The 15404-nt window shown below is 44.4% G+C and overlaps 1 protein-coding gene across 3 annotated transcripts in view; it reads right to left on the reverse strand.

The window, feature by feature from the left end:
• Positions 1-15404, reverse strand: part of LOC121566939 (voltage-gated potassium channel subunit beta-1) — a 178652-nt gene that overhangs the window by 150498 nt on the left and 12750 nt on the right. The window contains exon 1 of one of the 3 annotated variants that reach the window (XM_041876879.2): positions 4820-5644. The exons of the other annotated variants lie outside the window; for them this stretch is intronic. Coding sequence (XP_041732813.2) covers positions 4820-5097 — 278 coding nt within the window. The 5' untranslated portion in view covers positions 5098-5644. Of the gene's footprint in view, positions 1-4819; positions 5645-15404 lie in introns of those variants that run through there. 3 annotated transcript variants of the gene reach the window in all.

Raw genomic sequence — 15404 nt, forward strand, 5'->3', positions numbered from 1 at the left:
CATTATCTCCCTCCAGCCCCACCCCTCCCTTCTTTCCCTCTCTCTCCACCCCTCCCTTCTTTTCCTCTCTCTCCACCCCTCCTTCTCTCTCTCTCCACCCCTCCCCTCCTTCCCTCTCTCTCCACCCCCCCTCCTTCCCCCTCTCTCCACCCCCTCCTTCTCTCTCTCTCCACCCCTCCTTCTCTCTCTCTCCACCCCTCCCCTCCTTCCCTCTCTCTCCGCCCCTCCTTCCCTCTCTCTCCACCCCTCCTTCTCTCTCTCTCCACCCCTCCTTCTCTCTCTCTCCACCCCTCATTTTCTCTCTCTCCACCCCCCCTCCTTCCCTCTCTCTCCACCCCTCCTTCCCTCTCTCTCCACCCCTCCTTCTCTCTCTCTCCACCCCTCCTTCTCTCTCTCTCTCCACCCCCCTTCTTTCTCTCTCTACCCCCCCTTCTCTCTCTCCACCCCCCTTCTTTCTCTCTCTCTACCCCCCCTTTTTTCTCTCTCTCTCCACCCCTCCCTTTCTATCTCACTCTCTTCCTCTTACCATCGCTCTCTCTGCTGATAAACACACATAAATCTCACCGCAGACCTCCAGGATTACTCCGTATATGGACAGCCATCCAAAACAAACAAGGAACGAGTTTACAGACCTTCTAAAACATTGACTTTGTTGCCACCAGGTGCATGTTTGATCAATCTCAGCAGGACAAATCTGGCTGCATAACTGTTACACAGGGTAAAGAAAAACCGTTGTTGTGCTTGTTGAAGCGAAAGTCCCTGCATTGATTTTCCAGCGCTGCAAAGATTGATATTTTGGTACCGATGTGGATAGGCAGATGATATTGATCTGATAATGTCTGAATAAGGGCACTGGTTTCCTGTCAGCTGTGCCTGTGGGGAAGAGCAGCTCCCACAATCCACTGGGCTAAAGAGGTCACTGGTAACGACAGGGAGCCTCCAGTGATTTACTGTGGCCTGCAGGGTCATGTTGTATGGTCAGGTGGTTCTGTGGCTCTGCTATGGCCTGCAGAGAGAGAGAAAGAGGGGGAAGATAGAGAGAGGGTGTGAGAGAAAGATAGGGGGGAGAAATAGAGTCAGAGAAAGAGAGAGTGAGAGAGAGAGAGAGAGAGAGAGAGAGAGAGAGAGAGAGAGAGAGAGAGAGAGAGAGAGAGAGAGAGAGACAGAGAGACAGAGAGACAGAGAGACAGAGAGACAGACAGACAGACAGACAGACAGACAGACAGACAGACAGACAGACAGACAGACAGACAGACAGACAGACAGAGAGACAGAGAGAGAGAGAGGGGGGAGGGGGAGACGGAGATAGAAAGATAGAGAGAGAGAGAGAGAGAGAGAGAGAGAGAGAGAGAGAGAGAGAGAGAGAGAGAGAGAGAGAGAGAGAGAGGGTGGGGGAGGGAGAGAGAAGAGGCTTCTGTACAAAACTTCCTCTATAACCTTCACACAGCCTTCTGCACAACACTACCTCTCTATACTTCACACAGCCTTCTGTACAAGGTTAAACTATTTAATCAGTCAAATGGACACACACACACACACACACACACAAAGAGACCACGCGACACATACTGAACATAACCACCTCTGCCCTCATAATCTCAACTCCTCACAGCCCTATCCAATATTACTAGGCTAGACGTGACGTGTCAGGACATTATATACAATGGGATAAAGGAGAATGTTCATCATACCTCCTCTCCTAGATTGATTACGTTGATGTCTGATGTCATGAACTGTAGAAAGGCAAAACAAAGATAGATGTTGGTACTATTTTGATTATTGTTATTGAAAAACAGCAAGTGAAAATATCTATGAAAGGGGCTGGTCATTCAATATTTATATATATATATATATATAAATTAAAAAAATACAGATTGGCACCCACTTTGATAAAGGTCTCTGGTAATCATCAACTCCTCATGTACTCACTGCATATTCAATGTGATGGAACAGTCACAAACCACCTCTTCCGTGTCTTGGACAAAGCACATTAGTGAACGTCCCTCCTCCCCATTCTACCCAGTCTCCCCAGTCCTCCAAACCTCCCCTAGGCTGAACAATGGAATAGAGTTTGGACTTTAGCTCGCTGGGCTAACACACTCCTGAGCCACACAGATGACGTTGTTCTAATTTCCAGACCGTTTCACTTGCACACAGTCTACATAACCCAGCTGTTAACATCCATGAGTGGCCATGTTAACATCCCTGGGTGACCACATTAACATCCTTGAGTGGCCATGTTAAAATCCCTGGGTGGCCATGTTAACATCCCTGGGTGGCCATGTTAACATCCATGAGTGGCCATGTCAACATCCATGAGTGGCCATGTTAACATCCTTGAGTGGCCATGTTAACATCCCTGAGTGACCATGTTAACATCCATGAGTGGCCATGTTAACATCCTTGAGTGGCCATGTTAACATCCATGAGTGGCCATGTCAACATCCATGAGTGGCCATGTTAACATCCTTGAGTGGCCATGTTAACATCCATGAGTGGCCATGTTAACATCCTTGAGTGGCCATGTTAACATCCCTGAGTGACCATGTTAACATCCATGAGTGGCCATGTTAACATCCTTGAGTGGCCATGTTAACATCCTTGAGTGGCCATGTTAACATCCATGAGTGGCCATGTCAACATCCATGAGTGGCCATGTTAACATCCTTGAGTGGCCATGTTAACATCCATGAGTGGCCATGTTAACATCCTTGAGTGGCCATGTTAACATCCTTGAGTGGCCATGTTAACATCCTTGAGTGGCCATGTTAACATCCATTAGTGGCCATGTTAACATCCATGAGTGGCCATGTTACCATCCCTGAGTGGCCATGTTAACATCCATGAGTGGCCATGTTAACATCCCTGAGTGGCCATGTTAACATCCCTGAGTGGCCATGTTAACATCCATGAGTGGCCATGTTAACATCCATGAGTGGCCATGTTACCATCCCTGAGTGGCCATGTTAACATCCATGAGTGGCCATGTTAACATCCCTGAGTGGCCTTGTTAACATCCCTGAGTGGCCATGTTAACATCCCTGAGTGGCCATGTTAACATCCCTGAGTGGCCATGTTAACAACAATAAGTGGCCATGTTAACATCCATGAGTGGCCATGTTAACATCCATGAGTGGCCATGTTAACATCCATGAGTGGCCATGTTACCATCCCTGAGTGGCCATGTTAACATCCATGAGTGGCCATGTTAACATCCCTGAGTGGCCATGTTACCATCCCTGAGTGGCCATGTTAACATCCATGAGTGGCCATGTTAACATCCCTGAGTGGCCATGTTAACATCCCTGAGTGGCCATGTTAACATCCATGAGTGGCCATGTTAACATCCATGAGTGGCCATGTTAACATCCATGAGTGGCCATGTTAACATCCATGAGTGGCCATGTTAACAACAATAAGTGGCCATACTGTATGTTTCTACATACGGGAATGAAAGTACAGTAATCAAAGTGCTTGGCATATCAGTGGAAAACACACACCTAGAGTACACAGATACACACACACACACACACACACACACAGACACACACACACACACACACACACACACACACACACACACACACACACACACACACACACACACACACACACACACACACACACACACACACAGACACAGACACAGACACACACACACACACACACACAGAGACACAGACACAGACACAGACACACACACAGCCTGTCGATATAAACCCTGTACTGTAGTCTGGGGGGAGTTCAGCACACTGACCTGGAAAAGGACATTGACAGCTGTTCTATAGGGTTACCATGGCGATGAACCACAAACAGAACACCCAGATTCCCGAAGTAGAAAGTTCTCAAACACACACATACAAAACACACACACACACACACACACACACACACACACACACAACGAGAACAAATCTTCTCTAGTGGGGGCGAAACACAGCAAGTGTTTTTGCCAGGGGGTGAACAATATCCCAGGGATCCAACTAACACCCACACCAGCTAGTTCTTAACAGCAAGCTACAGAAGACTACAGTAGCAATCAGCCAGACATCCCACATAGCAGACATACCTCTACAAGAACATTCAGCTGGTGTCCACTGGGCATACCAATAACATTCCAATGGCAGAGTAGGCACGGTCAATAGGGTTTCAGGCCAAGCGGATGTTACATAAATCAAACTATTGTCCAAAGCATAGAAAACAAAATGTATATGGTCAAATAAATCTACATATCATCATGTGACTACACAAATACGGAAAACCAGATTATTACTAGAACAACTCTTATAATAATGCTATAATAAATGATGTAAAAAATGATCAAATATTCACAGCATTATAATCCGTCCCATACTACAACAACAACAACTGCTCCCCGGGCGCCGATGACGTGGACGCCGATTAAGCCCCCAGTACCTCTCTGATTCAGAGGGGTTGGGTTAAATGCAGAAGACACCTTTCGGTTGAATGCATTCAGTTGTACAATGTACCCTTTCCTTCCCTTCCCTTATCCCTATAACCCCTCCCCTTCCCTTCCCTATAACCCCTCCCCTCCCCTTCCTTTCCCTATAACCCTTCCCTTCCCTATAACCCCTCCCCTTCCCTATAACACCTCCCCTCCCCTTCCCTATAACCCCCTTCCCTTCCCTATAACCCTCCTTCCCTATAACCCCTTCCCTTCCCTATAACCCCTCTCCTTCCCTATAACCCCTCCCCTTCCCTATAACCCCTCCCCTTCCCTATAACCCCTCCCCTTCCCTATAACCCTTCCCACACACACACACACACACAAACACACACACATAGAGTAGAGTATTACCTGTAGGCCATGCCGGTCTGGTTCATCACAGTGTCCTGTAGTGACAGAGAGTGGACATTGAGAAACTCCTCCAGCTGTTTGACCTCCAGAGGGGTGTTGGCTCTCAGCCCACTCCACAGCATCATTGGGGTGTAGGGTCTGGCCCTGGGCCCCGCCGAACCCTGCGGACATTTCCTCCCCTGTCCAGTTGGTCCCACTGGGCCCTTCTCCGCTTGTTTGGGGGCTCCCTTCTGCTTTGGGTTGGGGATGTCAGAACAGGTAGCTTTGTAGAGGTACATCTCTTTGACTCACCTGCTCTCTTTACCTTCTTCTCTCTGTCAGTCTCTCACACACACATGCACACCCAGAGGAGTCCCAGAGAGGCGCCTCAGCAGGCAGCCTCCATGCTGTGTGTGTTGTAAATATGACTCAATTTACAAATAGAAAGAATGCATGTAGGTTGATCATCCAGTGTGTACTCTGTCAAACATCCATGAGAAAGACCTTCCAATTAAATCTCCATTTGGAAGGAACACAAAGATCTTAAAAAAATATACCCCAGTACCACATATAATATAATAGTATTTACTAATTCACAGTTTTCCGTTACAGTGTACATACTACAGTATAATGCTATCCCAGGTTCCTGGTCTGAGGCTTGTCTGAAGAGCCAGTTTCCATCTGTCAGTAAAGATAAAAAGTCCTGCGTGAAAAGACTGCCTGATACTCCAGCACATAAAGTATATTCCTGCTTGGGATCTGTCACATATCTCTGCACACTCACACACGCTGTCACGTTCCCCTACGCTCTAACAGTCTATCAGCTCACTTTGGTTTTGCTCTCTATTAAATGGCATGGGAATCTGGGACATATTTCCCTCCCTCCCTCTATCACTTTATCCCTCCATCACTCTATCCCTCCTTCCCTCTATCACTCTCTCTCCCTCCCTCTATTCCCTCCCTGTATTCCCTCCCTCCCTTTTCCTCTATCCCTCTCTCCCTCATCAACCCTTTATATCCCACGCTTGTTCTCTACCATTTCCCCATCGCTCTCTCCTGCTCCCTCTCCTCTCTCATTCTCTCCCTCCCTCTCCCTCTCTCAATCTCTCTCTCCCTCTCCTCTCTCATTCCCTCCCTCTCCTCTCTCATTCTCGCTCCCTCTCTCATTCTCTCTCTCCCTCTCATCTCTCATTCTCTGTCTCCCTCTCCTCTCTCATTCTCTCTCTCTCCCTCTCATTCTCTGTCTCCCTCTCCTGTCTCCTTCTCTCTCTCCCTCTCCTCTCTCCTCTCCCTCCCTCTCCTCTCTCATTCTCTCTCCACATTCCTCCCTCATCAAGCAGGGAAAGGTTCTGTGCCCTCTAACCTCTGCCAAGTCTGAAAGTCAAACCGGCTTCATGTATTGTCACTCACTGGACTGTGGGAATGAGGGGGAATTTCCCATATCCTTTTCAACATGATTGGCAACCACTGTACTGAGCCCACACACACACACGGGATGGATTGCCACTCTCACTCTACCACACCCTGAGATTTCAGCAGTAGATCACTGTGATGCTTATCAACAGGCCTTGCATAAACCCTACTGTTCCCCAAATACACAACTACCATGGAGAGGAACCAACTCACACACACACGCACACGCACACGCACACGCACACGCACACGCACACGCACACACACACACACACACACACACACACACACACACACACACACACACACACACACACACACACACACACACACACACACACACACACACACACACAGAAGATGTCAGGGACATCTGTGGCTATTGTCCACCAGATCAGAAGAGACACTGATCCTACACATCAGCAGGAATGTCAGGTGAGGTTACGTAATGATGGAGAGTGTTTACAGGGTATTTTTCAATATCGGACACACACACAAACGTCAATGACGGGTGGTAATGATATGTAGAGAAATTGTCCACTAAGTGGAGAAGAGAGAGGGTTGCTGACACCCACCAGGACAACCCACTGAGGGACAACAGACAGACAGGGCTGTTTTCTATTTGACATCTTTCAACTCAGCAAAACATCCTCCCAGCAATCACCCTGCAGTTTAACAGATAACCCACTCATTATAATAATAATAACATGCCATTTAGCAGACGCTTTTATCCAAAGCGACTTACAGTCATGTGCGCATACATTTTTTAACGTATGGGTGGTCCCGGGGATCGAACCCACTACCCTGGCGTTACAAGCGCCGTGCTCTACCAGCTGAGCTACAGAGGACCACATCATTCATTACTACAGAGTAGAATAGAGTAGCAGACATGAAAACAATCCAAACAAACAGAAGTAATTGCCACCTTCTCATCGTGATTCTGAGCTCAATACGTTCCACAAATGTTGTTTAGATTTCTCTTTCTTTCTTGTCATTTTTTTAGGAGGCCATGTTAAGAGCAGTTACATACCCCTCAGTGCTGGGACGGGTGAGTCATGGACGAGAATACCTCAGGAGGGGGAGAGGGAGGGGGAGGGAAAGGGGAGTGGGAGGGAAAGGGGACGGGGAGGGAAAGGGAGAGGGAGGCTGGCTAGGGGGACACCAATAAGCACTGGAATCCGCCCTCTCACCCCGTGAGAGGCGAGGGAAAGGAACTGATGACACCCCCCTCGATCACACCCCTCTGTTCCTCTCACACCCACACATTCTCTCTCTTCCTCTCCTTCTCCCCTCTACCAATATCCCTTCTCTCTCTCGTCTCTCTCTCTCTCTACCAATATCCCTTCTCTCTCCAACCCCTCTCCCACAGTCACTTATTGTACTCTCTCTCCCACAATCACCCCCTCACTCTCTCTCTCTCTCTCACTCCCACTCCCTTGTCTCTCTCTCCCCCTCCCATGTCTCTCTCTCTCTCTCTCTCTCTCAAATTAAATGGGCTTTATTGGCATGGAAAACATCTATCTCTCTCAGGTCTCTCCCCCCTATCACCCTCCCTATCAACTGGCTTTCATCAAGCTGCCCACTCAAGAAAACGCTTCAAACTGTAACCAGTGCCTGCAATCTGGTTCAGGTTATCAGTCAACCTACCAAGGTAGTTACAAACAGCACAGGAATGAAATCAACAACATGTATTGATCACATCTTTACTAATGCTGCAGAATTTTGATTGAAAGCAGCATCCAGATCCATTGGATGTAGTGATCACAATATAGTAGCCATATCTAGGGAAAAATAAGTTCCAAAGGCTGGGCCTAATATCGTGTATAAGAGGTTATACAATAAGTTTTATACAAATGTTGTTGATGTAAATAATATTTGTTGGTCCGTGGTGTGTAATGAAGAGCAAACAGACGCTGCACTTGACACATTTATGAAATTGCTTATTCCAGTTACTAATAAGCATGCACCCATTAAGAAAATGACAGTAAAAACTGTTAAATCTCCATGGAATGATGAGGAATTTAAAAAATTTATAGTTGAGAAGGATGAGGCAAAAGGAATGGCAAATAAGTCTGGCTGCATAATCGATTGGCAAACATATTGCAAACTGAGAAATCATGTGACTAAACTGAATAAAATGACTAAGAAACTACACTATGAAACGAAGATAAATTACAAAGAATGACAGGTAAAAAGCTTTGGAGCACCATAAATGACATTTTGGGAAAAAAGGCAAAATCAGGTCCATCATTCATTGAATCAGATGGCTCATTCATCACAAAACCGACTGATATTGCCAACTACTTTCATTATTTTTTCATTGGCAAGTTTAGCAAACTTAGGCATGACATGCCAGCAACAAACGCTGACACTACACATCCAAGTACAGTTGAAGTCGGAAGTTTACATACACCTTAGCCAAATACATTTAAACTCAGTTTTTCACAATTCCTGACATTTAATCCTAGTAAAAATTCCCTGTCTTAGGTCAGTTAGGATCACCACTTTATTTTAAGAATGTGAAATGTCAGAATAATAGTAGAGAGAATTATTTATTTCAGCTTTTATTTATTTCATCACATTCCCAGTGGGCCAGAAGTTTACATACACTCAATTAGTATTTGGTAGCATTGCCTTTAAATTGTTTAACTTGGGTCAAACATTTCGGGTAGCCTTCCACAAGCTTCCCACAATAAGTTGGGTGAATTTTGGCCCATTCCTCCTTACAGAGCTGGTGTAACTGAGTCAGGTTTGTAGGCCTCCTTGCTCGCACACGCTTTTTCAGTTCTGCCCACAAATGTTCTATAGGATTGAGGTCAGGGCTTTGTGATGGCCACTCCAATACCTTGACTTTGTTGTCCTTAAGCCATTTTGCCACAACTTTGGAAGTATGCTTGGGGTCATTGTCCATTTGGAAGACCCATTTGCGACCAAACTTTAACTTCCTGACTGATGTCTTGAGACGTTGCTTCAATATATCCACATAATTTTCCTTCCTCATGATGCCATCTATTTTGTGAAGTGCACCAGTCCCTCCTGCAGCAAAGCACCCCCACAGCATGATGCTGCCACCCCCGTGCTTCACGGTTGGGATGGTGTTCTTCGGCTTGCAAGCAACCTCCTTTTTCCTCCAAACATAACGATGGTCATTATGGCCAAACAGTTATATTTTTGTTTCATCAGACCAGAGGACATTTCTCCAAAAAGTACGATCTTTGTCCCCATGTGCAGTTGCAAACCATAGTCTGGTTTTTGATGGCGGTTTTGGAGCAGTGGCTTCTTCCTTGCTGAGCGGCCTTTCAGGTTATGTCGATATAGGACTCGTTTTTACTGTGGATATACAGTGGGGAAAAAAAGTATTTAGTCAGCCACCAGTTGTGCAAGTTCTCCCACTTAAAAAGATGAGAGAGGCCTGTAATTTTCATCATAGGTACACGTCAACTATGACAGACAAATGGAGAAAAAAAAATCCTGAAAATCACACTGTAGGATTTGTAATGAATTTATTTGCAAATTATGGTGGAAAATAGGTATTTGGTCACCTACAAACAAGAAAGATTTCTGGCTCTCACAGACCTGTAACTTCTTCTTTAAGAGGCTCCTCTGTCCTCCAATCGTTACCTGTATTAATGGCACCTGTTTGAACTTGTTATCAGTATAAAAGACACCTGTCCACAACCTCAAACAGTCACACTCCAAACTCCACTATGGCCAAGACCAAAGAGCTGTCAAAGGACACCAGAAACAAAATTGTAGACCTGCACCAGGCTGGGAAGACTGAATCTGCAATAGGTAAGCAGCTTGGTTTGAAGAAATCAACTGTGGGAGCAATTATTAGGAAATGGAAGACATACAAGACCACTGATAATCTCCCTCGATCTGGGGCTCCACGCAAGATCTCACCCCGTGGGGTCAAAATGATCACAAGAACGGTGAGCAAAAATCCCAGAACCACACGGGGGGACCTAGTGAATGACCTGCAGAGAGCTGGGACCAAAGTAACAAAGCCTACCATCAGTAACACACTACGCCGCCAGGGACTCAAATCCAGACGTGTCCCCCTGCTTAAGCCAGTACATGTCCAGGCCCGTCTGAAGTTTGCTAGAGTGCATTTGGATGATCCAGAAGAGGATTGGGAGAATCTCATATGGTCAGATGAAACCAAAATATAACTTTTTGGTAAAAACTCAACTCGTCGTGTTTGGAGGACAAAGAATGCTGAGTTGCATCCAAAGAACACCATACCTACTGTGAAGCATGGGGGTGGAAACATGCTTTGGGGCTGTTTTTCTGCAAAGGGACCAGGACGACTGATCCGTGTAAAGGAAAGAATGAATGGGGCCATGTATCGTGAGATTTTGAGTGAAAACCTCCTTCCATCAGCAAGGGCATTGAAGATTAAACGTGGCTGGGTCTTTCAGCATGACAATGATCCCAAACACACCGCCCGGGCAACGAAGGAGTGGCTTCGTAAGAAGCATTTAAAGGTCCTGGAGTGGCCTAGCCAGTCTCCAGATCTCGACCCCATAGAAAATCTTTGGAGGGAGTTGAAAGTCCGTGTTGCCCAGCGACAGCCCCAAAACATCACTGCTCTAGAGGAGATCTGCATGGAGGAATGGGCCAAAATACCAGCAACAGTGTGTGAAAACCTTGTGAAGACTTACAGAAAACGTTTGACCTGTGTCATTGCCAACAAAGGGTATATAACAAAGTATTGAGAAACTTTTGTTATTGACCAAATACTTATTTTCCACCATAATTTGCAAATAAATTCATTAAAAAATCCTACAATGTGATTTTCTGGAATTTTTTTTCCTCATTTTGTCTGTCATAGTTGACGTGTACCTATGATGAAAATTACAGGCCTCTCTCATCTTTTTAAGTGGGAGAACTTGCACAATTGGTGGCTGACTAAATACTTTTTTTCCCCACTGTAGATACATTTGTACCTGTTTCCTCCAGCATCTTCACAAGGTCCTTTGCTGTTGTTCTGGGATTGATTTGCACTTTTTGCACCAAAGTACGTTCATCTCCAGGAGACAGAACGCATCTCCTTCCTGAGCGGCATGACGGCTGCGTGGTCCCATTGTGTTTATACTTGCGTACTATTGTTTGTACAGATGAACGTGGTACCTTCAGGCATTTGGAAATTGCTCCCAATGATGAACCAGACTTGTGGAGGTCTACAATTATTTTTCTGAGGTCTTGGCTGATTTATTTTGATTTTCCCATGATGTAAAGCAAAGAGGCACTGAGTTTTAAGGTAGGCCTTGAAATACATCCACAGGTACACCTCCAATTGACTCAAATTATGTCAATTAGCCTATCAGAAGCTTCTAAAGCCATGACATCATTTTCCAAGCTGTTTAAAGGCACAGTCAACTTAGTGTATGTAAACTTCTGACCCACTGGAATTGTGATACAGTGAATTATAAGTGAAATAATCTGTCTGTAAACAATTGTTGGAAAAATTACTTGTGTCATGCACAAAGTAGATGTCCTAACCGACAAACTATAGTTTGTTAACAAGAAATGTGTGGAGTGGTTGAAAAACGAGTTTTAATGACTCCAACATAAGTGTATGTAAACTTCCGACTTCAACTGTATACCTGACCAAATTATGAAAGAGAAGCATTGTCATTTTGAATTCTGTAAAGTGAGTGTGGAAGAGGTGAAAAAATTATTGTTGTCTATCAACAATGACAAGCCACCGGGGTCTGACAACTTGGATGAAAAATTACTGAGGATAATAGCGGACGATATTGCCACTCCTATTTGCCATATCTTCAATTTAAGCCTACTAGAAAATGTGTGCCCTCAGGCCTGGAGGGAAGTAAAAGTCATTCCCCTACCTAAGAATAGTAAAGCCCCCTTTACAGGCTCAAATAGCCACCCAATCAGCCTGTTACCAACCCTTAGTAAACTTTGGGGAAAATAAATGTTTGACCAGATACAATGCTATTTTACAGTAAACAAATTGACAACAGACATTCAGCACGCTTATAGGGAAGGTCATTCAACAAGCACAGCACTTACACAAATGACTGATGATTGGCTGAGAAAAATTGATGCAAAAAAGATTTTGGGGGCTGTTTTGTTAGACTTCAGCACGGCTTTTGACATTATCGATCATAGTCTGCTGCTGGAAAAACGTATGTTATGAATTTACTCCACCTGCTATATTGTGGTTAAAGAGTTACCTTTCTAACAGAACACAGAGGGTGTTCTTTAATGGAAGCTTCTCCAACATAATCCAGGTAGAATCAGGAATTCCCCAGGGCAGCTGTCTAGGCCCCTTACTTTTTTCAATCTTCACTAACGACATGCCACTGGCACTGAGTAAAGCTAGTGTGTCTATGTATGCGGATGACTCAACACTAAACACGTCAGCTACTACAGCGACTGAAATGACTGCAGCTCTTAACAAAGAACTGCAGTTAGTTTCAGAATTGGTGGCACGGAATACGTTAATATTTATACTAAATATTTCAAAAACTAAAAGCATTGTATTTGGGACAAATCATTCACTAAACCCTAAACCTCAACTAAATCTTGTAATAAATTATGTGCGAATTGAGCAAGTTGAGGTGACTAAACTGCTTGGAGTAACCCTGGATTGTAAACTGTCATGGCCAAAACATATTGATACAACAGTAGCTAAGATGGGGAGAAGTCTGTCCATAATAAAGCGCTGCTCTACCTTCTTAACAGCACTATCAACAAGGCAGGTCCTACAGACCATAGTTTTTTCGCACCTGGACTACTGTTCAGTCGTGTGGTCAGGTGCCACAAAGAGTGAGTTAGGAAAATTGCAATTGGCTCAGAACAGGGCAGCACGGCTGGCCCTTGGATGTACACAGAGAGCTAACATTAATAATATACATGTCAATCTCTCCTGGCTCAAAGTGGAGGAGAGATTGACTTCATCACTACTTGTATTTGTGAGAGGTATTGACATGTTGAATGCACCGAGCTGTCTGTTTGAACTACTGGCGCACAGCTCTGACACCCATGCATACCCCACAAGACATGCCACAAGAGGTCTCTTCACAGTCCCCAAGTCCAGAACAGACTATGTGAGGTGCACAGTACTACATAGAGCCATTACTACATGGAACTCCATTCCACATCAAGTAAATGATGCAAGCAGTAAAATGTGATTGAAAAAACAGATAAGAATACACCTTATGGAACAGCGGGGACTGTGAAGCAACACAAACATAGGCACAGGCACACGCATACACACACGATAACATACGCACTATACACACACATGTACACATGGATTTTGTATTGTAGATATGTGGTAGTGGAGTAGGGGCCTGAGGGCACACAGTGTGTTGAGAAATCTGTAACTGCCTTAATTTTGCTGCACCCCAGGAAGACTAGCTGCTGCTAATGGGGATCCATAATTAATACAAATACATCGAACAGGCGGCCCGAGAGGCGGCCCGAGCAGCAAACCAAGGTTCATCACCGCAAAGCTCCTTAACTATAGGGAGAAAGACCAAGTTCTGCGCTAAAAAAGATGGCAGTCGGATCTACAGCAACGCCGACATGAGCAGAGACTTCTACATGAAACGCAGAGAATTCAACCCCATAAAGAAAAAGCGATCGGAAAAACAAATCCCGTTCTCTTTGGTGTACCCAGCACAACTAAGGGTTAAATGGAAAGAAAGAGACTTCACACTGAAATCAGCAAAAGAAGCTTCCCGATTCCTGGATAACCTGAACAAGGAGAATGGTGGAAATGACAATGAATGAACTGTAGAACAGCCTCTCAACAGACGATGTACGACAAATGGGGCACTGGACTATTGAACTGTTTAGGCTACTGAAATGAGGTGAACGATGGACTCTTACACCTCACCACATCAAAGACACAAAAGAGAAAGTTATTTGTTGTTAATGCATTAATTGATAGGCTATAGCCATGATACATTTGTTTAAGTAACGAACTAACAAGTGAACAAGACAACATGATGATTGCTATGATCTGGACAACTATTTTTGATTGCTCCCCAGCCGATAAGCTATAAAGGCCTTAGTGGGTGGGAAGAATTTAAATGGGCCACATGTAAAAAAAAAAAAGACTGGGAGAGATCAAATGTCATATATTCTAAGATGCTGAAATTGTAAGCACACAGTACTTTTATTTCTGTTGCTCCATCTCCCTTCCTTCTTTAAAAAAAAAAACGTATTTACTTTTGCCCGAATTAAGACATGATAACGGGGAAATTGATATAGTGCCTTCATACCCATTGACTTATTCCAAATTTTGTTGTGTTACAGCATGAATTCAAAATGGATGAAATATATATGTTTTCTCACCCATCTACACACAATACCTCATCATGACAAAGTGAAAACATGTTTTTTGAATGTTATGCAAATGTATTGAAAATGAAATAAATAAATATCTAATTTACATAAATATTCCCAACCCTGAGTCAATACTTTGCAGAAGCACCTTTGGCAGCGATTACAGCTGTGAGTATTTCTGGGTAAGTCTCTAAGCACTTTCCACACCTGGATTGTGCAACATTTGCCCATTATTCTTTAAAAAATTCTTCAAGCTCTGTCAAATTGGTTGTTGATCATTGCTAGACAACCATTTTCAGGTCTTGCCATAGATTTTCAAGTAGATTGAAGTGACAACTGCAACTCGGCCACTCAGGAACATTCACTGTCTTATTGGTAAGAAACTCCACTGTAGATTTGGCCTTGTGTTTTAGGTTATTGTCCTGCTAAAAGGTGAATTAATCTCCCAGTGTCTGGTGGAAAGCAGACTCAACCAGGTTTTCCTCTAGGATTTTGCCTGTGCTTAGCTCCATTCCATTTATTTTTTATCCTGAAAAAAACTCCCCAGTCCTTAACGATTACAAGCATACCCAAAACGTGACGCAGCTACCACTATGCTTGAAAATATGGAGAGTGGTACTCAGTAATGTGTTGTATTGGATTTGCCCCAAACATAACAATTTGTATTCGGGACAAAAAGTTAATTGCTTTGCCACATTTTTTGCAGTATTACTTTAGTGCCATGTTGCAAACAGGAGGTTTTGGAATATGTTTTATTCTGTACAGGCTTCCATCTTTTCACTCTGTCATTTAGGTTAGTATTGTAGCGTAACTACAATGTTGTTGATCCATCTTCAGTTTTGTCCTATCACAGCCATTAAACTTTGTAACT

This window comes from Coregonus clupeaformis, unplaced genomic scaffold (assembly GCF_020615455.1).
Source record: "Coregonus clupeaformis isolate EN_2021a unplaced genomic scaffold, ASM2061545v1 scaf0343, whole genome shotgun sequence".
Taxonomy (NCBI): Eukaryota; Metazoa; Chordata; class Actinopteri; order Salmoniformes; family Salmonidae; genus Coregonus; species Coregonus clupeaformis.